General features: G+C 42.2%; 1 protein-coding gene across 10 annotated transcripts in view; it reads left to right on the forward strand.

The window, feature by feature from the left end:
- kdm5ba (lysine demethylase 5Ba) overlaps positions 1 to 23835 on the forward strand; it is a 30214-nt gene extending 6379 nt beyond the window's left edge. The window contains exons 2-28 of one of the 10 annotated variants that reach the window (XM_066703499.1): positions 3161 to 3238; positions 3643 to 3765; positions 4157 to 4327; positions 5007 to 5063; positions 6368 to 6559; positions 6889 to 6982; positions 7071 to 7201; positions 7764 to 7922; positions 9224 to 9343; positions 9608 to 9766; positions 10038 to 10219; positions 10546 to 10708; positions 11745 to 11864; positions 11971 to 12165; positions 12577 to 12758; positions 13250 to 13374; positions 13788 to 14001; positions 14882 to 14996; positions 15559 to 15914; positions 18835 to 18973; positions 19143 to 19322; positions 19615 to 19773; positions 20073 to 20561; positions 20771 to 20879; positions 21787 to 21992; positions 22314 to 22586; positions 22874 to 23835. In XM_066703499.1, the coding sequence (XP_066559596.1) occupies positions 3161 to 3238; positions 3643 to 3765; positions 4157 to 4327; positions 5007 to 5063; positions 6368 to 6559; positions 6889 to 6982; positions 7071 to 7201; positions 7764 to 7922; positions 9224 to 9343; positions 9608 to 9766; positions 10038 to 10219; positions 10546 to 10708; positions 11745 to 11864; positions 11971 to 12165; positions 12577 to 12758; positions 13250 to 13374; positions 13788 to 14001; positions 14882 to 14996; positions 15559 to 15914; positions 18835 to 18973; positions 19143 to 19322; positions 19615 to 19773; positions 20073 to 20561; positions 20771 to 20879; positions 21787 to 21992; positions 22314 to 22586; positions 22874 to 23011 (4629 nt within the window). In that variant the 3' untranslated portion in view covers positions 23012 to 23835. The remainder of the gene's footprint in view (positions 1 to 3160; positions 3239 to 3642; positions 3766 to 4156; positions 4328 to 5006; positions 5064 to 6367; positions 6560 to 6888; positions 6983 to 7070; positions 7202 to 7763; positions 7923 to 9223; positions 9344 to 9607; positions 9767 to 10037; positions 10220 to 10545; positions 10709 to 11744; positions 11865 to 11970; positions 12166 to 12576; positions 12759 to 13249; positions 13375 to 13787; positions 14002 to 14881; positions 14997 to 15558; positions 15915 to 18834; positions 18974 to 19142; positions 19323 to 19614; positions 19774 to 20072; positions 20562 to 20770; positions 20880 to 21786; positions 21993 to 22313; positions 22587 to 22873) is intronic. The other 9 variants (XM_066703500.1, XM_066703505.1, XM_066703501.1 and 6 more) reach the window with 9 other exon arrangements.
- Positions 23836 to 24610: the final 775 nt, after the last annotated feature.

A 24610-nucleotide genomic window follows, 5' to 3' on the forward strand; every position in this document is an offset into this window, starting at 1 on the left:
CTTAATTTTTCAAAGACCAAGGCAAATGTCTTCATAAAAATGTTTGACCTTTAGCAAATTGAAGATGTCTTGTCCTGTTTGTTTCATTTGCTTTCCTCTTCCTGAATTCGACATGTTTTCTTTTGATCTGTCTCTGAGCTGACATTACATAGTGGGCATTGTGAACTGCAGAAACTGCTTTCTTGACCACACACAGCCACCCACAGAGTTATTTTTTCCAGTAAGCGTTTTATATATTTTGTGCTACCAAAGGGACAGCTTTTAAAACAAGTACATTCGAAATAGAGAATTGTGAGACATTTTGCTGTGTTGGTGTTAATCAGAGGTGTTGCCAGGTGTGTCCAGGTGGTAGAGCAGAAGAAAATGTTTACCTTGCCGAGTGCACGTCCCTCAAGGCCGCCCCCCCCGGCTGTACACGTCTGTTTTCATCAACGAAACCAAATGTTCTTTGTGTGAATTACTCCATGAAAAACAATGGACCTCTATTTACACATTTTGAGAGCCTTTTCTGTCAATTTCTGTACATGTTTGTGCATGGGTGTATATATATATATATATAATATATACATAAGCACATGCATGCATACATACAGTGAGGGGAAAAAAGTATTTGATCCCCTGCTGATTTTGTATGTTTGCCCACTGACAAAGAAATGATCAGTCTATAATTTTAATGGTAGGTGTATTTTAACAGTGAGAGACAGAATAACAACAACAAAAATCCAGAAAAACGCATTTCAAAAAAAGTTATAAATTGATTTGCATGTTAATGAGGGCAATAAGTATTTGACCCCTTCGACTTAGTACTTTGTGGCAAAACCCTTGTTGGCAATCAGAGGTCAGACGTTTCTTGTAGTTGGCCACCAGGTTTGCACACATCTCAGGAGGGATTTTGTCCCACTCCTCTTTGCAGATCCTCTCCAAGTCATTAAGGTTTCGAGGCTGACGTTTGGCAACTCGAACCTTCAGCTCCCTCCACAGATTTTCTATGGGATTAAGGTCTGGAGACTGGCTAGGCCACTCCAGGACCTCAATGTGCTTCTTCTTGAGCCACTCCTTTGTTGCCTTGGCTGTGTGTTTTGGGTCATTGTCATGCTGGAATACCCATCCACGACCCATTTTCAATGCCCTGGCTGAGGGAAGGAGGTTCTCACCCAAGATTTGACGGTACATGGCCCCGTCCATCGTCCCTTTGATGCGGTGCAGTTGTCCCCTTAGCAGAAAAACACCCCCAAAGCATAATGTTTCCACCTCCATGTTTGACGGTGGGGATGGTGTTCTTGGGGTCATTCCTCCTCCTCCAAACACGGTGAGTTTAGTTGATGCCAAAGAGCTCGATTTTGGTCTCATCTGACCACAACACTTTCACCCAGTTCTCCTCTGAATCATTCAGATGTTCATTGGCAAACTTCAGACGGGCCTGTACATGTGCTTTCTTGAGCAGGGGGACCTTGCGGGCACTGCAGGATTTCAGTCCTTCACGGCGTAGTGCGTTACCAATTGTTTTCTTGGTGACTATGGTCCCAGCTGCCTTGAGATCATTAACAAGATCCTCCCGTGTAGTTCTTGGCTGATTCCTCACCGTTCTCATGATCATTGAAACTCCACGAGGTGAGATCTTGCATGGAGCCCCAGACCGAGGGAGACTGACAGTTATTTTGTGTTTCTTCCATTTGCGAATAATCGCACCAACCGTTGTCACCTTCTCACCAAGCTGCTTGGCGATGGTCTTGTAGCCCATTCCAGCCTTGTGTAGGTCTACAATCTTGTCCCTGACATCCTTGGACAGCTCTTTGGTCTTGGCCATGGTGGAGAGTTTGGAATCTGATTGATTGATTGCTTCTGTGGACAGGTGTCTTTTATACAGGTAACGAGCTGAGATTAGGAGCACTCCCTTTAAGAGAGCGCTCCTAATCTCAGCTCGTTACCTGTATAAAAGACACCTGGGAGCCAGAAATCTGATTGATAGGGGATCAAATACTTATTTCCCTCATTAACATGCAAATCAATTTATAACTTTTTTGAAATGCGTTTTTCTGGATTTTGTTGTTATTCTGTCTCTCACTGTTAAAATACACCTACCATTAAAATTATAGACTGATAATTTCTTTGTCAGTGGGCAAACGTACAAAATCAGCAGGGGATCAAATACTTTTATCCCTCACTGTATATACATACTGGTCATCTTAGACCTACCTGTCAAGTTCACTAAAATCCTACACTTGTCTCAGTGTTTAATTTCTAAAAATGTTGGTAGCCAATATAAAAATATTTGATTACCAATGGAGAGATGCTGTATAAAACTTTCAATTTTAATTGCAGTGGCCTTCTCATTTAATGTGTTTTTAATTTTGATCTAAACGCTTCTACATTTTCGAACATTGAATACAGTCCACTGTCTGCTCAGTGCCCGTACTGTTGCTCCATCGCTGACTTGCGATTCTTGTGTGCAGCTCCTGAGAAATTGCAGAGTGTGTAATGTCTGAGACAGTATGGGAACACTTCAAAGCCCCCATGGAGACAAGGACTGCAGATGTTGTGTGTACCAGTTTGTTGTTTTAGCTTTCAATAAGATCTGAGCTGGATTTTGGATGAACATTTTTGGATTTTGGCTGTATCAGGAAGTTCTTAATTACTTATTTACCATAAAACGTACTGTATAAACAAAGACTATCGTTTAGGGTACCTATGTTTTTGTAGAAGGCAGGTATTTCTATAGCTGTCATGACTTAATCATGCAGTGTGGAATGCTTATGCTATGAAAAGATTATTTTAAGATTTTTGTGGACCAATCTAAACAGTTGTTGCTGTTCCTCACTATACCAGACCCCATGATAATCTGTGACGTGTTTTCCATTCCTGCGCTCATTGTTTGATTCAGTGTTTACTGCATGTCTTTCAGATGCTGTCGCTTTGGTCTGTAAAGTGCTCATTAAGTTATCCTCGATGTCTTATAAGCATATGCTGCGACGCATCTTAGCATCTTGATTGACACCGGTTTTTCATAGTGATGTTTTTTGTAGCATTCCTCTACCTGACAGCTTATAGTTTTTTTTTACTAGCAACTGTAAGAGGTGCAGTCCTTTAACTGTGAAGGTTTCTATGGTGTTTTCATATTTAGAAATGCTACAGCAGGACTTATCCCATGTTTTTCTTTCAGGACTGGCAACCTCCTTTCGCGTGTGATGTTGATAAGCTTCACTTCACTCCTCGGATCCAGAGGCTAAATGAATTGGAGGTAAGCCTAACGTCTTAAACAGGAAAGTGAATTGTATGGCTTCCTCTCTGTGCCTTTTACATTGTGGGAGGTAACTGTAAACTGTGTTAATGAGCAATTCCTCACCTCTACTCTCCTGTGGGTACATGTGGGGTATATCAATCCACAAGAAAGCACACATTAAGACAGGTTCAATGTAACTGGTAAATAGGTAGGTAAGCAAAAATTGTCACAAAGTGTTTGTTGACATAATGACTTATGGTATTAATATGTCACTTTTAGTTCAAGATAAAAGCTGAAGTTTGTTTGAAATGTAAGTGTGGGTTATGTAAGTGGTTTTTATTGGACTCCAGTGGGTATTGACGAACTTCATAAGACACCATCTGTATTAGATTTATATAATTAATTTTAATTCTCCACTGCAGGCCCAGACCAGAGTAAAGCTCAATTTCCTGGATCAGATAGCAAAGTTCTGGGAGCTGCAGGGCTGCACATTAAAAATCCCACATGTAGAACGGAAGATTTTGGATTTGTACCAACTAAACAAGGTAAGAGAATTTGGGGAAACTTAATATCTGGTTGCGATTGATAACTTTTAGTCTTAAGTGATGAAGTTTTTGTTTTTTACAGTATTTACCATTTTTATGTGCAGACTTTTCTAAACATGTCACTCATTTAAAATAATTATAATGTTGTTAAATTACTCTGACTCCAAAACCAAGAATCCTGAAATCTTGGGTCAGATTGGCACATTGACTTTTCTGGTTCGAAATCTCTGTTGACTTAAAAGAAGGGATGACTGGGAGGGTGTCCTCAGCAAGTGCCTTTTACAGCATCCTTTTGTTGAGGCCGAAACCACAGCCAGAGCTGCTTGGTTTCTTTGGTAACAACATGTATGATGACGGAAAGGTTAACAACCCGTGCGCCTTTGATTTGCAGTTGGTGGCCGATGAAGGCGGATTTGACACGGTGTGTAAAGACAGGAGATGGACCAAGATTGCACTGAAGATGGGCTTTGCTCCTGGCAAGGCCGTGGGCTCTCATTTACGCGCTCACTACGAGCGAATTCTCTACCCCTACAACCTGTTCCAGACTGGAGCCAACCTTCTGGTGAGTGATGGGAACCGGTGGGAGACCACTTCCTGTCTCCTTCTCTCTCCTCATTAGGGCAGAGGTTCCTGTTGGATTAGCAGATGGTGCTCAGTTTCTGGAGATCTCAATTGCCTGTTGAGATTGCAGCGATAAATCCAAGTGTATTGATTCACATTGCATTTTTCTTTTTTTTGTGTACAGGAGACTACCATGTATAAAGTGTAAAATAAGTGGGGAAGAAACCCAAAATGATAGTCTTTATTACATATGTGATTTACAATACATGTTTTGACAAGTTTGTGCAGTTGCATGCTACAGAATGTTTTTTTGCTTTTATCGGTCATTTCACCCTGGCATGTTTTGAGCGTGGCTGTTGTGATGGCAGTGTAATAGGCTTCTCGATTGTCTGTTCAGGAGTAGAAATGTAGAAGAAGTGTGTATATATGTATATATATAATGTTTTACTTAATCTGGTTTTAAAAAACAGTTGTAATTGAACTGCGTTAAATCCTCTGTAACCGTAATTTAGTGAAACGTTAAAGGTCAAGTTATTCAGAATGTGAATGATGTCGTAATGCTTGTCATGGTATAAAAGTAAAGAAGCATTTGCTCAGGCTGGCCGACTGGTTCTCCGTGACCTCTTTCACAGAGGTCACGTAGATGATTGTATAACTTTCCTAGCTCTCTCTTGCATTAGATGCCTGAGCATACTTCCAAACTGATGCGTTTTTTGGCTGATCCAGATCTGGAGAAGGTACGTCTGCTTCCTGGTTACTAAGCCAAAGCATCTCAAAGTACGACCGAGGCTGTTATTGAGTGATGGCAAGGCCCTGCAGGGATAAAGCACCATGGCTTTATTCTTGCATCTTGAATAGATGCAATAAAAGGATGTCCAATTAAACTGATACTTTCTTTTCAGGCTTTTTATTATTTGGATTTTTTTTCCTCAGCAGTGGGATATTTTTCTGAAGATGTGGTCTGCCCTCTTTTTGGCCATTTTTTTTCCTTGCCCCGTCTCATTGTGTGTTTTGTTTTTGTTTTCCGATGCCTTGGGACATGTTTTGGTTTTTGTGGCTGCTAGCCTCTCTCCTGTGCAGTGCATGCTCGAGACCTCCACTCACTCTTGTCTAACGGTGATCTCAGTCCTGCTTGTGCTTGTGGTTGAAGAGTTTCGGTCTTCTGAGCTGTCAGAAGGCCAGCTTCCCTCCATGAGCAAGCTAAACGCTCTGTAGAAAGAGGCCTGTGTGTCATCGGGCTTTCTGAATATAGAATGTATGATACAGCAGCTGTAAAACTGCATTACATTTTTCTGGTGGGTTTTGTTTTTATTTTTATTTACAGCCACTTCTTAAAGCCAGGTAGCAGGGAAAATAGAGAAGCATTTAAATGGGTTAAGTAGGGTTATTTTAGTCTCCTTTTTAATGTGGTTAACCAAAAGCTATGCTAAAATGTATTGTTTTGAATTTACAGAATTATGGTTTGTGGAACTTCTATCAAATTAGTGTCAGTCCATCAACACTTGTTTTACAGCTTTCTCACTCCTTTACGCATCAGAATGTTGTAATGAATCCACTGCTGGCATATTAAAAAAAATTGATTTGAAATTGAAATGTTCTGTTAATTCCTGTCATTTTGTTAATGATGTCCAGGATTGTTATTATCTTTCCTAAGGACTGGGGATTAAATGCATTCACTCAATCTAGTTATATTGGCTATTCTGAAATTGAGCATAAAGGTCGATAGTTCATCAAACCCTGAAGTGTCTTAGCATGATATTTGAAATATTAGGAAGATAGCAGGGTCAGTATTGGGGGTTTCCCCCAGTTTCTGTTGACATCATTCTTTCTGCGCTGGTGATGCCTTCTGTACAGTTAGAAGCTATTTGAGTCTTGTGTAGTGCGATGCTTATAATAATCTACTGGAGACTCCTTTCTATACATGGAAAATCCCAACTTTCCCAATTTATTTGGATAACTTTAATGCTTTTAAATTATTAATTTGTACTCTCAACTCAGCTTGTTGTATATTACACACTTTTTTTTCTCTCTTTTCCTCCAGTGTGTCCAGAAGCCAACCTTGACAAATGACACGAAGGATAAAGAATACAAGCCCCATGACCTGGCGCAGAGGCAGTCCATGCAGCCTGTGGAGACTTGCACCCCCGCCCGCAGAGCCAAGCGCATGAGAGCTGAGGTGGATGCTGTAGACCAGAACTTCCCAAACTTCTCAGAGGAGCTGCTTTTCAAAACCGTAATTAACTGAGGGACCAGAAGTGAAACATGTCCTATGTTCACTTTTATTGTTGAATGTATATAAAAATGATACCTTCCTGTACATCAAATTATTTACATAAGTTATACTGTTAAACCTGCCTAATTTCAATGATAGAAAGTAGTTATAAATAGTGCTAAATTAACACACACTGTTGGTGAATGGGAGTTAGTCTGCGATGAGACTACATCTCCCTTTCGTAGGCATTACTCTTTTAATAACGTCTGACTTCATAGAAACATCTGTTCAGAATACCAAGAGGAATTCTTTAGCGACTCTGCTGACTGGTTTGTTTGGTTCTCTCCAAGGGGGGCTGTGTAAAATCTGAGCCAGGAGAACCCTGTGATAACCGACCCAACCTGCGGCGGAGAATGGGCTCTGTGGTTGTAAAGAGTGAGCCAGGTAATTGGAAAATTAAAACTAAAACAAAATCATGTTCGGTTGGAGTATTTTAATATTTGATCTAAATTGCATTTTCTGTGCTTTAAAGAGCCATTGTATTTCACAGAGAGGGAGATCCCCGTGCAGGTGAAACTTGAACCCATTGAAAATAAGGAGCTGATAAACGAGGCAGAGAGAGCCAAGTCACGGAATAAGAAAAATCTCCCAGCCGTGAGTATAGTAAGTGTGGACTTTTTGATCCACTATTGTGATTGTGCTGGTTTGGTACCTGGTAAGGTGATGCTTTTTGTTTGCCATACATGACCGTTTTTAAGAAGAATAATTGGAAAGAATTATACAAATATTAATAAGTGAACCACAAAATAATCTTTTCAGTTCCTGCTGGAAAGATGCACATAATATAAGTTTTCATGCCCTGGAATTACCAAGTAAAATTGAGGTTTTCTCGACACTCAAATAACCACCCTGTAATAATGGTTTTCATCACCAAGTCTGGGTTTTTAACGATTAGTTTGTCTAGAAACCTCCCCCTAGCTTGTTTGCAGCTGATGCTGTTGTAGTGACTCCCTCTGGAAGTAACTTGAGAACAAGGCTGTGGTTTTATGACCCCTGAATACATCCTGAATTTTAAGATCTCTAGCTTTTAAGGCTTTAGAAAAACTGTCTTAATCAAAAATCAGTATTCTGATCCTTCTGAGCACAACACGTATTGCATTCTTCATTTAGTGTGTAATGGGCGTTTGTAGGATGAAGTGTCTCAGTCCTGTCTGTTTGTCTGAAGGTGGACCTGTATGTCTGTCTGGTGTGTGGCAGTGGGAGCGACGAGGACAGACTCTTGCTCTGTGATGGCTGTGATGACAGCTACCACACTTTCTGTCTGATCCCGCCTCTCCATGATGTTCCCAAAGGAGACTGGAGATGCCCCAAGTGCCTGGCGCAGGTAATGAACGCTCTGTTGAAAGCAATTAAAACAATTACTCCTTCAGTGAGCAAACATACCCCACAGGTACAGAGGCCAAAAGGAGGACTTATGATGGAAGAAAGAAGAAAAAAAAAAATGCAGAAAGCTACTATTCGTTACCCCCTCTCTTTTTCTTAATCTGTTAATTATCAGCAGATGTCCACTTGAAAGTAGTTTTCATTCTGGCTTGAGTTACATAGAAGTCCCTTCATTTAGGTTCTAAACAGTCCTAGCAGAAAATATCCTCAGATAATGTTTTCCCTCTCCTACAGGTTGCACTGACTTATCTTGTTGAAGTTACAAAAACTACCGTGCGGTTTTATTAACAGGAAAGATTAGTACAATTAAAATATCATGCTGTCAAAACAATTTATTTAAGCCCTGTTCATGGCTTAATTTTTAAGTACACTCTGCCTTGCTCTTCATAAAATACAAGTGAGTTTTTCCCTCCTAGCTGCATTCATGTTTAATGTAGCCCTGTTATTATTTTACAAATGAACGAGAGTCTTATTCAGAAATACTTTTTTAAATATTTGATTTGTGGGACATCCAACGCACACAATGAGAACCACCCTGATGTACAGTTCAGTTGGTAAACCTAAGCAAAACGTGCGGTGCTACGATTCAGATCTCAATGGGAAGGACTGACCGTGTGCCTCATCACATTGTTTAGCCCCATCTGATTTCCTCCAGATGTACATCATTAGGAGATGGTACATGGCATTTTACCCCCGGAGCTCTAGGCTTAGCTTTGCTTGTCTTCATTTGAATTCACTGTGAAGCTGTTTATAGGGACTGCTCTGGGGCTGAGGTTGATTTAAACTTCCCCACATCCCCTTCCTTTGCATGTACATACAGCAAAGTCCTGTTTGTCCCAGTTTCACTAGCGCATAAAGCCTGTGACATAAATATAATATTTTATATAATAACTGCAGTTGTTGCTGACAAGTATTTAACTGAACTCTGACATGAGTTTACCAAAGATTCAGTGTATTCTCAGATCTGCCACTAAACCAAACGCTATTCGCATACCGACCCGAGGACAGCCGTCAGTCCTATTGTCATGCTGGGTCTGAGAGAGCAGGTACATTGGTGCCAACAACCAAGTGTCGCCCAGACAGCCCTACTGCCAATTTCAGTGCACTGAAGACAATTGTGCATGGCCATTGACTTCTCCAGTGATTTGTTTCCCTTGAAACCTTTCGTATGTCACAGAAAACATGTCATGCATTATTTTTAGGTTTGAGCATTTACCAGCTTTTTATAAATGTTTTCCACAGGAGTGTAGCAAGCCTCCGGAAGCATTTGGATTCGAACAGGCATACAGAGACTACTCCCTGCGTTCCTTTGGAGAAATGGCAGACTCTTTCAAATCCGACTACTTCAACATGCCAGTTCATGTAAGTATTGATACTACCATCTACAAAAGAATTGACTAGTGTAAGACTAGTGCTAATCTGGGTCTGTGGAACTAGCCCTACATATCCAAAATCTTAGCGTTGATATTAACAAAGTCTCCTAAACTAGTTGCATTTAGAATTTCCACTGTTGAAATATACTTTTGATGTCGTATTTGTGCTCCTTTCTGAAGCACAGCATGTAATGTTAATATTTTATTTTCACACACAATCAATATTTTTCCTCCTTATTTGTTTCTGTATCAGATGGTCCCCACAGAGCTGGTGGAGAAAGAGTTCTGGCGTTTAGTTAGTACCATCGAAGAAGACGTCACTGTGGAGTATGGAGCTGACATTGCTTCCAAGGAATTTGGCAGTGGATTCCCCATCCGAGAAGGACGATTCAAAGTTGCGCCAGAAGATGAGGTGCGGTCTGTGAATTATACCCCAGATTGTGTTTGATTTGGGGGGAGGAAAAAGCATTGGTCTGTCAATACCAATTTCTGATTTCAGTTTTCCATTCTTTAAATGAACTGAACTTATATAGATTTGATTCCACGTAAAATATTGACATAAGACAAACTTCTTTTGTAATTGTTTTTAAGCATTTCTTTGCATTTGCCCTTTGCAGCCTTTTGTTTTATACATGTGTGGTTTTTGAATGGTCTGATTTCAATATCTCTCTCTCTCTCTTCAGGATTATCTCAACTGTGGCTGGAACCTAAACAACATGCCAGTAATGGACCCCTCAGTCCTCACTCACGTCACTGCTGATATCTGTGGAATGAAATTACCCTGGCTGTATGTGGGAATGTGCTTTTCCTCATTTTGCTGGCACATTGAAGACCACTGGAGTTACTCCATTAACTACTTACACTGGTACGATCCTCCTGAAAAACCTTCCGTCCTTGCACTGATGTCCCATGCAGCAGCACTCCTGTAAAGAGAGTAGTTCCTATTCAAAAGTCTTACATTTGCCTGTGATACTTATCATAGGTAAGACTGTACGTACAGATATAACCATGAATCTTTGCTTTACACCTGAACCAGGTTTTTATTTATTTTTGAAGAACAATTAGAGGTGAGCAGATTCTGCTTAAAACAGTTTCTAAACTGGTTAGTGAATAATGTGGTTCTGTAGAACAGATCCTGAAATCTGTAGAAACGTGCATTTCTTTTAACAAATCTTTTTCACTCTGATGTAGGGGGGAACCTAAAACCTGGTATGGAGCCCCTGGATATGCTGCCGAACAGCTGGAAGAGGTGATGAAGAAGTTGGCCCCAGAGCTCTTTGAGTCCCAGCCAGACCTGTTACACCAACTGGTCACCATTATGAATCCAAACACCCTGATGTCCCACGGAGTGCCGGTACGCGTGCCCTTACTCTCGAGAGACTGCAAGACTGGCTCGAGGAGATATCCTGGCCCCACACTGAATGGTCCATAGCTTACATGGCCTGTGTAGATCTAAGACTAGTTTTTTTTTTATCCCCATTCCAAAACAAAAGTTGGTTTTCCATGCTGAAAGATTGACAAATCTTTACTGCGATTCTCATTGAGGGATTTTCATATCTTTTTTAATTGCCTTTATTTTCTTTTGTCCAGACACAATAAATTGTGATAACCAATCACTGTAAAACCACAATCTGTTTTATACGATACTGGGGAACAGGTTTGTAACTGTATGAGTTCAGTGTTCAAACTAAGCTCTCAAAATCAATCTGAAAGTTAAAGGAGTGAGGAAAAGTATGATGTGGATAAAGCACAGAAACCACTGTGCACTGCACTGCTTATAGGTCTCTGAGTATTGCCAACAATCAGCTGTCACTGAGACCCACACAACCCCTAGATTTTGAATTAAAACATCCTTGTTGGGATTCTTCAATCTCCAAGATGATCATTAGCATCTATAGACTTGTCTATGGTTAAATACTCATGAGGCGTGATGTGTAGTTTCTGTAATGGGTGTCACGCTGTATGATTTGTGAAAAAGAACCCCCCCCCCCCCCTCTTTGTGTGAGCATTTTTGTAATTCATTCTCAAAATAACTGAATGTGCTTTAGCCCACAAATACTTGTACATGTCTGTGTCAAGTGAATACATTTCACAGTGAATAGTAAGACATGTACACATTTCTGCTGCTAAGGCTAAAAAGCAAATCATGTATTTAAATTCTCACCTTATGCAAATTTACTCCAAACAAAACGACAAGCTTCAAATACCTAGCACCTGCTGTTGACTTATACGGGCAAATGTATGAAGTAGTAGTCAGTGGGGTAGCTTCACCACATTTAAAGATATGCAGTGTGTTATTAGACATTTTAACACTGACCAGTTTATGTGCATATTTAATAAGAATTTGTTGCACATTGAGAAACTTTTTTTCTCCCACGTCTGTCTTTTAGATTTATCGAACAAACCAGTGTGCCGGTGAGTTCGTGATCACCTTTCCCCGAGCCTACCACAGCGGATTCAATCAGGGCTTCAACTTCGCAGAGGCGGTTAATTTCTGCACCGTGGATTGGGTAGGTTGCTTCTCTCTCTTTGTCTGTAAAATGTGTACTTTTGCAAGCCAGCGATGATGAGAACAGCCTAGGTATTTGAGAGAAACCCTGCCTCTGTGACTGTCAGGTGCCGCTGGGTCGTCAGTGTGTCGACCACTACCGCCTCCTGCATCGGTACTGCGTGTTTTCCCACGACGAGATGATCTGCAAGATTGCTGCCAAAGCAGACACCCTGGATGTGGTCCTGGCTTCTGCCGTCCAGAAGGACATGGCCATCATGATAAAAGAGGAGAGAGTCCTGCGTGAAGAAGCCCGCAAAAAGGTAGGGAATATTTGAATGTACATCGGTCTTTCGACTGCTCTAGCATGTGGAACAATGTTCTTGTGAAGAAAGGTCCATATTGACTTTATATTCTCAACATTGGGTTGTTGTCTGTTAGAGTGTAATGAGTGCAGCATTCTTCTGGCCCATCTTCCCATAATCCCTTCTGCTGCAAGAAACTGCCACACCCTTATTATAATAATATAACTTGACACCAACAGTTGTGGGCAAGAGTTACACACCGCTGCGGTGCAAATTCACTTTAGATTCCTTTTATAGGACTGTTACGATTAATAGATATTACAGCAAATGCAGACAAACACATGAGCTATATTGAACAGACTTCGGTTTGGGAAAGTAGTGGTGGTATTGAGACCCTTGCTGAAAAAGAGGCTTATCCCCCACCCCCAGGGAGTGCTTAACGCGGCGAGAGCGGAATATGATCTGCTGCCAGACGACGAGCGCCAGTGTGCCAAGTGCAGAACCACCTGCTTCCTGTCGGCCGTCACGTGCCCCTGCAGCCCCGGGGCCCTGGTGTGTCTGCATCACATGCAAGACCTCTGCTCCTGCCCGGTGCAGAACTACACACTGAAGTGAGTCGCCATATTTCATTACTAGACATCCCCTCCCCGTTTCCCTTCTGTATTCCTCAGTTCAGCACTAGCATCTCCTAAAGAAGACCCAAGGACAATTCCTGTCCATCAACCCCCGTGCCTGTCCTGGTTCTTATTGCAGCCTTGTCTGTAGCTGTCTATTCACTTTAACCAAGACCCCTGCAGCTCATGACCATCTTAAGTTTTGTCTTCTGTTAAGTAATTTTTTAGTTAATGTCAAATATGACAGTCCTCTACAGCCATTCCCTGTTATAATACAGAGGAAAAGGACAGGGCTCAACTTCTTTCCTGCTAATTACTTACCATCTGAAATACCTGCTCCAGTTTTAGTAACCCTGAGCTGCACATGCATTCTTCTGATTTCTTAAGTGTGGCACTTCAAACCTAAACTGTTAACATTCTGGAAATACATTTGTATTTATCACATCTCGGCTGTGCTGAACCTAGTATTTCTGCGTTGCCGTTTGCAGGTATAGATATACACTGGATGACCTGTACCCCATGATGAACGCCATCAAGCTACGTGCAGAATCCTACGATGATTGGGCATCTCATGTGACGGAGATACTGGAAGCTAAAATGGACAAGAAAAGAAGTAAGTGGTGATGAGAAGTGAGGGATAATGCATGTTTCTGATCACTTTCGATCTACTAAATCATTCCCCCTGGATAGGTTTTAATGTTTTAATGTATAGTTTGTTTTCTGATCCTTTAATGCATTTGTTTCAGTATAATGAAATGTTACTGGTAATTTCGTGAGTGTGATCTGACCCTTTGGATGATGTGATTTGATAGGAATTTGCTCCTTTTTGCCATATTTCTATGCATTAGGCTATATAGTGTTTCATATTGGACAGTGCTATAACGGCAAAAGAATGAAACTGTATACAATGAAACCCAGTTGAGTACAAAATGAGCAGCAATATATCCAGCAAGGTGTAGGACAGGTGTTGAATTCAACCTGCTTTTCAACTCCACACATTGAAATTATGTCCTTTCCTTCAATAAGTAATAAGGACGCAGCCGGTTGTGTGTCGGCGGTCTTACAGAGCTGGGCGTCTTCCTCTGACAGGTCTGGATGAATTCCGCTCTCTGATAGAGGAGTCTGAAATGAAGAAGTTTCCCGATAACGACCTCCTCCGCCATCTGCGACTGGTGACCCAGGACGCAGAGAAGTGTGCTTCAGTCGCACAGCAGCTGCTCAACGGAAAGAGGCAAACCAGGTGAGTGGTTAATGTGCCCAGTACAGACGCACGACAACTCGTCCTCGCCACTTAAAAGCCGAGAGCTGGGTTTCTGGGTCTTTCATGTTGTGGGCCATTACAGATGTATACATGTTTTCCCCAGAACAATGTGAACATGATCGTTAAGATGCTTAAAATAACATGTCTGTGCATATAGATGGTTTTGTTTGGTTTTGCATATTTGGGTAAACACTGTTACAGAGCTGATGGATAAGGGTACAATTGTAAGGAGTATGTTACAAAATGAACGTTCAAAAGATTAAATGGATTTGATGGATGTATAGACCAGAAATGGGAGAGATATAACAGCAGGGAAGATGACTAAATTTGAAGTAATGCCTGAAATTAGCTTAGTCACCATTACATAAATAAGAATAGATCAAAGATTAAAATAAATTCCCCAGAAATAACATGCAAAATAAGAACACATCGCAGTCAGTGGGAACTGGCATGGCAAAATTAACTCGTTACAGTTATAGGATTAAAGTAGTACAATGAACTACTATAATCATACTCCTGTCTTAACAATTCTGTCATTGCTCTTTCTTCCAACTGTCTGAGTAAAGTAATGATGACTTTTTTTTTTTATTGCTGTATTTTGTTGATTTAAATGAACAGCCACTCTTTGCTTGAGGTGAACAATTTTGTTAAAGTAGGGCTTCGGTTCCATTGCATAAATGCAGAAGGGTCGAAAGAGGCGGCCTATAATTCACAGGTTTCAATGATTTTTCAGTCTTTCTGGGAATGTCAATGTCCTGTTCTGCTTCTTTTAATACACATTCAAGTCTCACAAAGATGGCAGAACGGGAATGAGAAATGTATTGCATTGTTTGTTTCCTGACGAGTGTCTAAACCTCAGGTATCGCTCTGGTGGAGGGAAGTCCCAGAACCAGCTGACTGTGGAGGAGCTGCAGGCTTTTGTTCGGCAGCTGTACACCCTGCCCTGCAGCATCAGCCAGGCCCCCTTACTGAAGGTATGGAAAGGAAACGGTGGAGAAACGAGCTGTGTTTTGTATATAAAAAAGAAAACATAAAGGCAGTTCTAGAAGCTGCTTCAGAGTTATAAATGAAACTTCCTGATCCATCCAGGCCTGGGTTTCTGCAGAACAGAAAGGAAGGTTGTCCTTCATCGTCAAGTCTTTAAGGAAGAGCTTGCTACTTTTCATTTTGCTTTACATATTCAAACTAGTGGCCTTACCCCCCCCAGTAGTGATGGTTGTTAGTTCAAGTGAGGCTACAGAGCCCATCTGTTCAATCTCACAATCTCCAGGGATGTCTAATGTCTAAACAAATGTTCTACTAATTTATTTTGTTACCCAGCCCCTGATTAAAAAAAAAACGTATAGACTTGTAATTTGTGTTTTTCTGTTTCAGTGAGTTTTTCCAATAGCTTCTCAGAGCTTAAATAACATCTGTTCATTGTAATGCTAGCATTGAAGATCTAATTCATAAGCAGTATCTCTGCAACAAAGTAGCAGCTTGTGAATCCTATCCTGTGATAAGTATCAGAGCTCATCTTCACTTTCCTGTCCTCAGGACCTCCTGAACCGCGTGCAGGACTTCCAGCAGCACAGCAAGAGAGTGCTGTCTGAGGACGCGCCCAAGCCGGCGGAGATCCAGGAGCTCCTGGATGTGAGTTTCGACTTCGACCTGGAGCTGCCCGAGCTGCCCGTGCTGCGCGAACGGCTGGAGCAGGCGCGCTGGCTGGAGGGGGTGCAGGAAGCCACAGCAGACCCCGTGGGCCTGTCTCTGGACACCATGCGCCGGCTCATCGACCAGGGAGTGGGCCTCAGCCCCCACCCCTCCGTTGAGAAGGCCATGGCTCGCTTGCAGGAGCTGCTCACGGTGTCTGAGCACTGGGAAGACCAAGCACGGGGCCTCCTGAAAGCCAGGTGAGACACGGGAAGATAGTGCTGTACGTTTTGTAACTTATAAATTGTGTGTGTGTGTGTGTGTGTGTGTGTAGATGTCCATGATGTAACTGTATTTGGACAACAAACTAACCTGTAATGTGCCACCAGTAAGTGTTCTGATGATGGTACTAGGTTGCCCTCTTACAGTGTGGTTTACAATCAGGGAGAGGAAACTGGATTTTTTTTTTTTTTCCCAAACTGAAAAGCTGGCAAGGCAGTGGATACTGGCCAGATGACTGCTAGGAGATAAGGCGATTTTGTTTGTCAAGGCAGTTGGTGTCACTTATCTGTGCTGTCCATTGTGAAGGGTTGTCCATTGCCTGCTTGTCTTCGATTCTGTTAGTCTCATGAGACAAGGGTTGCACCTCTTGCATCTCTTGGAGCCAAGTAAAGGCTTCTTAGATTAATCCTTGTCCCTCTAGTCTTTTGCACAGGAAGGTCTTGGATAAAAGATATGTAAAATGTAGCAACAATAGCCCTATTGCTAACATTGGTCCAAGTGTGCGTGACTCGGCTGTTAGTCGGTACAGCACTGTGGTTGTCCTGTAAAGTCAATGCGGCACTGAAGGGTCTAAATTTTTTTTTTGTAAGAAATGGTTCATTTTTTTTGTAAAATTTTCTCTACGTATAGCTTTATCATAGTCATGGCGGTGCTGCAGCTTGGAACAGTCTCGGGAAATGTTGACATCTGTATCCATCATTGTTATTGCACTGGTGAAGACTGACTTGCTTTTGTTTTCTTTGCAGAGCATCAGTGTGATTTTTAACTTTTGCAATAGTGTTTTGTCAGTGTCCCTGATAATGCCTCATTTCAATTACAGCTAGTGCAAAATGCTGCTGCTAGAATTTTCCACAAGATCAACAAAAAAGTGAGCATGTCTCCCTAGTTCTGACATCATTCCATTGACTCCCAATGCATTGATAACCAGTGTCACACTTGAGTTAAAAAGGCTTTTAATGGCATGGCTCCTACGAATGCTGCACATCTGTTGGCTCCATATCTTCCAGGTTATTGTCTGTCTTTAGGTGATACTTTTTCCACATCTTCCCAGAGCTGGATTGCGCACAAGTTTTTTTTGTTTTGTTTTTGTTTTTAATCACGCAAAAGATGAGTGCAGTGCAGAATATTGAGGAATACCCTGCACTGTTAAAACTGTTTTGCAGCCATTGAAGAAGAATCCTGTAGTCTATAGGTTGTTGATCAAAATCCAGACTGTTGCCGACTAAGAGCCCCTGGGGGCATTACATAGCTGTGCAGGGGTTGCTAGGTTCCTTGGCTTACTAACACCAGAAAGCCCAGTCCTCGACTACAATGTGGGCTCTACAGTTTGTATTCTGGGATTGCAGGGTGAAGGAAGCGTATGGCATAGGGATGCACAAGTCTTGAGGGATTGCGTCTGTGTTGTGCTCGTTTAGGTTGGTGTGCTCTGATGCTGAACCGAGTAATTGGAAATCCAATCGGAGGGTGCGTTTAAAAATAAATAAATAAATAAAATAAGTTAAATAAACTTTGTATGCATTCCTATCCAAAATCTGCTCTGAACAGGTTGAGAAACTTTTTTTCCCAGCTGATGGAGAACTATCATTACAAGAATTCTCTAACTTCGAGGAATTATTTTGGGGAAACCCCTTTCAATGTGATAGTTTTCAAAGAGGATTTTGAAAATGATCTGGCTATGTGTGGCTGCACTCCAATAAGGTACTGAAAGTAGATATTCCTGTCGTGTTTGGAACAAAAACTGGTTGTCAAAATAGAAGGACCTGCACCTGGCCATGGAGTATCTAACGCATCACATAAAATTATTTTGTAGGACACAGCTCTGTAGTGCATTGGAGATTGTGGAATTGCCTGTGCCGGTGACCTGTTTCTGTAGCGGTCGGTGGCAGTGATGACAATGCATAGCCCAATTAAATGGTTGTGAGGCCAGTATTGACGCATATCTTGAAAAGCTGCTTAAAAAGTTAATCCATCATTGATGCGCAGAGAGAAATGTGCAGGGGTTGCATTTAGAGTTCAGAGCCACTTCCTGAGAGATTAACTGGATCAAACGATAGTTAGATTTGTTTGGCTGACTGTTAAAACATTTCACACACAGCGATCCGTCTGCGGTCTACGATTCACAGCCAGATTTCAATAGTTGGGTGTTTTGTATTTTTAAATGGTGCTTTACACATTGGTCTTGTATTAAACTAATTACAGGGATGAACTGTAGTTATTTTTTTGTTTTTAATCAAGTAACCGCTTTTAGCATTTCATCTATAGCTCTGTAGGGTCTCACCCACTGAAAGTAAGCACAGTGCAACTACAAATGTCCTGTTTTTTATGCACATATAAAATAAACAATGCTGGTCGGTAGTCCTATATGTTTATGGTTGGTGCTGGTGTGAAGGGCAGCTCAGTGTTTATACTTCTAATTCACAGAACCACTTAATTACAAATGTGTTTTTAAAAATCCTCTTGAATTATGAACCCCTGATCTAACTGTTTTATCCCGCAGTTCCAGTTCTTTAGGTAATATTACCTCTATTACAAAACATGATATTTTGCATTTCCGTTATGCCATTTAATTATGTAGTCAAAACTGGAAATGTCTTGACTTTTTTTTTTTTAAGGTCACTACAGTAGCAGTGGGGACAAACTGCCTTTTTCCTTGTCTGTTCATCTGAGTCTTATGTGCTGGTATTCATTTTTAAGATAAGAGTTTGGAACTGCATTTAATTTTTTTGAAAAATAAGTAGTTTGCAGGCCTGTTGTGGGGAAAGGTTTGAACATTGAACAATGAACTGTTTGCGCCACCTAGCTCCTGGAAGATGTTTAATTGTGATGCCTTGGAAAAATTGTTTAAATTGTAGCTGTGTCCAATTTCAGGCGTTAACTAGATACTGTTCTTTTTAAAAGGCCCCATCATAACGTGGAGACTCTGGCAGCAGCTGTCCAGGAGCTGGAAAGTATCCCTGCATATCTCCCCAACGGCCTGCTTCTCAAAGACATTGTGCACAGGGCTAAAGAGTGGCTGCAGGAGGTGGATGCGCTCCAGGTAGGGCCTGTGGAAAAACAAGAACTGAATAGAATGGAGGTCAAAACACTGTTTCCATAAAAATACTTCTGTACAAATTTTATTTTCTGACTAAGGTAGTAACTGTTTTAATCTTTGATACAGAAGGTTTTTTTGAGAGCAGAGAATAACTTGTTTGTTTCTCTCTCAGCTCGGTGGCCGTGTTCCTGTTCTCGACACTCTCGCCGAGTTGGTAATACGGGGTCGAGCCATTCCAGTCCAGCTGGACCCTCTTGCACGGCTGGAGTCGCTGGTCAGTGAGGTGCAGGCATGGAAGGAGTGTGCCGCTAAAACTTTCCTGATGAAGAATTCCCCTTATTCTCTCCTCGAGGTAATGGTCAAGTGGGTGCGGAATGGGTGTCACAGAGCCGGGGAATTAACTACTGAATCAAACGCTGTGATTGTTAGTGTTTTCCACATAACAATAGTCCAAAGGGAAATGCTAAGATGATGCTAAATAAATTGCACCAGACAGTTATCTAATGTAGTATTCATACAGAGACTCTTAATAAATATTTCTAACATTTTATTGTACATGTATTTAGTGATTCATAAACCAAATCCATTGCAGTGTAGCCAAGATGTCAAGGTGTGTGTTTGATTGCAACCCTGTGTGTTTTAAGGTGCTGTGTCCCAGGTGTGAGGTTGGGTCAGGGGGACCGAAGAGAAAGCCCAAGAAAGCAAAAGAGGCAGTGCAGTGTGGGAAGAAAAAGGCTGTGAAACTAGACTGTCTGAGCGATGTGGAGAGAGCGCTTTCAGAGAGCAAGGACTCGGCCTCTGCTGTGAGTACAGTGACACTGCATGTAGTGGAAAAAGTTACTTTATTTGTATTATGCCCTGTTTTTTTGTTTTTTTTTTTGTCATTTTGAAAGTTCTAGGTGTGTTCTAGTTGATGTGTGCAAGTAGAACCTCTTTTAGGAGAACGAATAACAACATGCTGAGAAATAGTTGAGGGTAGGATTGTGGATATTTTTTGCCAGCAGTTTAGATTTGCATATACAATGAACAGGACATCTACTGTCTGATCGTCTAATTAATTTGTGACCGTATTGTAATATATTCCTGTTTACTCTACTCAAAGATGACAACGCTGGCGGAGGTGCGGTTAAAGGAGATGGCAGCACTCAGTTCCCTCAGGGCCGCCAACGAATCCAAGCTGCTGCCTGCCGCGGACTGCGCCGACCTCAAGGTGTGCGTGTGTCAGAAGCCTCCTGCGGGTGCCATGCTGCAGTGTGAACTCTGCAGGGATGCCTTCCACAGCGGCTGCGTGCCCGGGCCCATCGAGCCGCAGTCCGCCCAGGCGTGGCTGTGCCAGCTCTGCCAGCGCTCGGAAAAGCCCCCCCTAGAGAAGATCCTCCCCCTGCTGGCCTCGCTGCAGCGTATCCGGGTGCGGCTGCCCGAGGGCGATGCGCTGCGTTACATGATCGAACGGACTGTCAACTGGCAGCACAGAGCTCAGCAGGTCTTCTCCACGCACAACCTGCCTCAGGCGCCCGAGCGAGGGGCGGCTCCACAGACCGCACACCGCTGGACAGGAGCAGCGCATCACACTGCTGACACCAACGGAAAGGTAGGCCCTTCAATGTGACACCAGTAACTCCAATGTGACCCCCAATCTCCTAGAAAATAGATGTTTACCACGGACACCGTCTCTCTCTCCTCTTACCTATACATAAATATGCATCTACAGTATTGTTGCAACCCCAGAAAACAAACTGTACCAGTATCTAAGTGCTTTCATGTGGCCACTCCCCCATCATGTTTTGTTTGCCATTGCAGCCAACGCACTGCCCTGGTGCAGCTTCATTTGCATCGACTCAGGACTGGAACAGGGCAGGCCAGCCGCAGACGGCCTTTTATACGGAACAACGATGCATTCCTCTCCAGGGTCAGTGCTGCTCCCACACAGGGCTTTCCCCAGTCAGATTTGTCTCCGCTTGTACCATTTGTGTATGTCCAAGATTGGTGCATTTAAAGAGGCCGTCTCCTCAAATCTGTGACGGAGAGCTTATCGCAGTTGGCGCATCTGCATCGAGCAAAGTGTAAGAGCCAGTGTTGGTTTCCTGTCTGCGATGTGCTTTGGTCACCCTGTTTAATACCTGTGTAGATGAGCCTGGGTAAGATTAGGGACACTGGCAGGGAAAGCTCTTCAGAGTCTTTCTTAGCAGTGTCTTGGAATGTGTGCTCTCACTTCTGTGTTCATAATTGGCTGTGCTGTTAAAATTGGCCAAACGCCCTCGCTAATTCACCGTTTCCAGGCAACCAAGCCTCTTATCAAATAATTGGATGCTGCTTTGTTGAAGAACGGCACTTAGTGGAGATGTGCTCAGAATCAAGACTTTTATTTTTCTTTTATTAAATTATAGTAGTTTTTGATAGTATTATAAAATCAAATTGTTCCAACAAGCACATTCTCTCCGGCGGCTCAAAACTTTAAGAAACTTTATGGCGGTTGGAAACAGTGCATGGCTATAGAACCGTGTAAGAGCAGTAACGCACTGAAAGAATGGCGCACTCGTTCGCGGTATTCCCTGACGCAGACCCTTGTACTGCTGCCAAGGTAAATGTGAATCACTTCTATGCTTATTTGATTAATTGTGAAATGTCTCTTGAAGGCTTTAAATTTTAAAAAACACAGTCATTTTAAAATGTTACTTTTATGATATTTGAAACTCCGACTTATGCTACAAGACAAAACTAGACTATTTGTTTTGTGGGATTCAGTTTGTTTTTAAACTGACAATGGTTCACGGTGTCTCGAGCCCCAGATTTAATGTGGCTATTTTCCTCGGCAGGTTTAAGTCCGGAGCTGGAGGAGCTGATGGTGGAAGGGCTCCTGTTACAGGTCTCCTTGCCAGAGATCCAGCCGCTGTACCACATCCTACTGAATGGACTGGCTGCACAACAGACCACCGGCCATGCCTCGCCAGCAGGGTCGAACTGTGACAAAACGGGAGCCAAACCGCACAACTCTCAGGGAAGAAGCCCACCACAAAATGAGGTGCTGACCATTGCTGCAGTCGTCTAGTCGGGGATTATAAATGATCTTTTAATTTCCTAACGGACACAATGGCTTCTATGCATTTATCATAATATGGAGGTCCAGTTCCCTTTGATCTTCTGAAGGTGGGGCAAAAGGGTGGGCTCTGGTATCTATTAATCTGAAATGAATATCTGTAGGGGAGTAGCCTTGATCCTCATTAACAATCGTATGTAATAACGATATCTGTGGATATTTAATACAGGGGCAGAATGGCTTTGTAGGCATTTTGCATATCCTCAGAAAGCCCCTCTAACTGCATTTCGGCATTGGCTTTTTCAGGACGGGAGCTGCAGTTTTAAGAGGGAAGCTGTGAACGGGGGGGAGAAGAAGCAGAAGCGACACCTGGAGAAGGAAGGGCCAGGAGGGGAGCGGAGGGACAGGGTGAAGAAGCCACAGAAGAAGAAGCCCAAACTGAATAAGGAGAAATCCCGGGACGGCAAGTCCGCCTCCGCTTCGCCTTCCCGACACTCGGAACTCTCCCACTCGGAGGACTCGGAGGAGGACATGGCCGTGTGTCCGGCGGAGAGATGCCAACAGCCTGGAGGGGAAGAGGTCAGTCTTTCTCCAGGGCAGATAGTGTCACAGCTGCTTCAACATCAAGCCTGCTTTCATTACAGCGTCCGGCGCAACTGTGCCGTTTCAAATGCATACGTCAAAGCCATGACTTCTTCGTATTCATGTAGTTCCTTTCACCTATTAAATCTGAAAAGCAGGTGTAGATGTGGCACTCTCGCTAGTTCATTTGCTAATGTGTAGGCTTTCTAATGGGCTCTTGCTTGTTCCATAGCTGTCATGTTAGCGCCCGCTCGGTGTTGAGACTGTCCCTTGTCTTTGCACAGGTGGATTGGGTCCAATGCGACGGCAGCTGCAACCAGTGGTTCCACCAGATCTGCGTGGGTGTTTCTGCTGAGCTGGCTGAGAAGGAGGACTATGTTTGTGTCAGCTGTACTATAAAAGATGGCCAGATGAGAAAATAAGGAGCAAAAGTCCAATGGGGGACTGGATGACCTACCAGTTCGTTTGTTTGTTCGTTTGTTTGTTTGTTTGTAAGCCACAGGGCTGGGTGTGTAACTGACCCCCCCCACATCTTTCCCCTTCATAAAAAAAAAAAAGAAAAAAAAATACGGTGCTACTTCCCTCCTCATGGGACTGTTTTCCAGAACTTTTAGACTCTTTGGTCACTTTTGTATTTTTGATTTCTTCCTCCTATGAACTCTTTGTGGTTGTCTAAAGTCGCAGGATGCCGAGTGTGCTGCAGGGGTTTCCGTCCCATTGGCAAGAGAGAGTTAATCAAGAAGCACCTTGTGACGAGCCGCGTTCTTTCTCATACCTCTGGGATTTTCCTGCATGCCGAACCAGAGATACTGGGTGCAGGGAATCTTTCACCAAAAAGAAAAGCGGAAAAAAAAAAAAAAAGAGATAAAACGAGAAACTTATTTTTTTGGAAACCCACTGATTAGTACAAGCATCTGTATAATATAAAATTTAGGTTTTTTTTTCCCTGATTTTTTTTTTTTTTTTTTTTGTAGGTTAGGTTTATTTATCTGAGCAATAACTGGTCTATGTCTGAGTTCAGTGGCTTGAAATCTCTTCTGAACAGTGTGTTGGTGCTTTAGCATTGGTTGATGTACAGAAAGCTCACTATTAGACTTAGGGTCACACTGATGGACTAGCGATGTAGCAGACAGAAAGAACTTTGTAAAGTAACTGCCACAGCTGTACTTTGGCTCTTTTTTTGGGGGGTAGCTTGTTTCAAATGTTGCAGTTTATATTGTGGAATAAAACCCTTTGTTCTGTTTCATTTTTTTTTCTCCCATTATAGTTTTTATTTTTTTTAGACTTCCATTTAAGGTCTTGTGAGTTCAAGATTGTCCTTGCTGGGGTTGTCTAGCTGAAGTACATTGCTGCTTCACCTTGGGCCCAAAGCTTGGTCTTCCTCACCACATGGTTTCATGTCACACCTTTAGTACCTTTTAATTTAGGATACAAGTCCTAAAACGGGAGGAAGCATGGGAGTGCAGTGGTGCACATTGGGTGCATTTTGGTTGCTTGATCACGTGTATGCATGTATATTAATATATGTGCATTACACATGCACGCGCACACAATCTCTCTAGGTAGTCCGGTCAGCCTGGCTCTGAAGACCATTTATTTATAAATATTCAAGTTTCAGAAGCTTGAATCTATCATGTATAAATGACGGATAACCTTAAATCCTTGCATGAATATCTAAAGGAGTGTTTGTTTATATTCTAAATACATAGCGGTTTTGGTACCATTTCTTTACTATTATATCACACTATCATCTAAAGGGATTTGCCCTAAGATGCATCTGTGTTTTGAAGACTGGTTTAGTTTCTCATGCATAATTGCTTTTTACAGTTTGTAATTATGAACGGGGTAACATAAAAGATTACACAGACACTTTGGTAAGTATTCTGATTTTTTTATATATATATATATAATGAAATAATCCTCTAAACAAGTTTGCATATTGAAGTATAGTTGCAAAGTCCACATTCAGTTACAAATTTGTAGAATTAGAAAAAGCATAATTGGCAAATATTGATTCGCAA

Source organism: Amia ocellicauda, chromosome 5 (genome assembly GCF_036373705.1).
Source record: "Amia ocellicauda isolate fAmiCal2 chromosome 5, fAmiCal2.hap1, whole genome shotgun sequence".
NCBI lineage: Eukaryota > Metazoa > Chordata > Actinopteri > Amiiformes > Amiidae > Amia > Amia ocellicauda.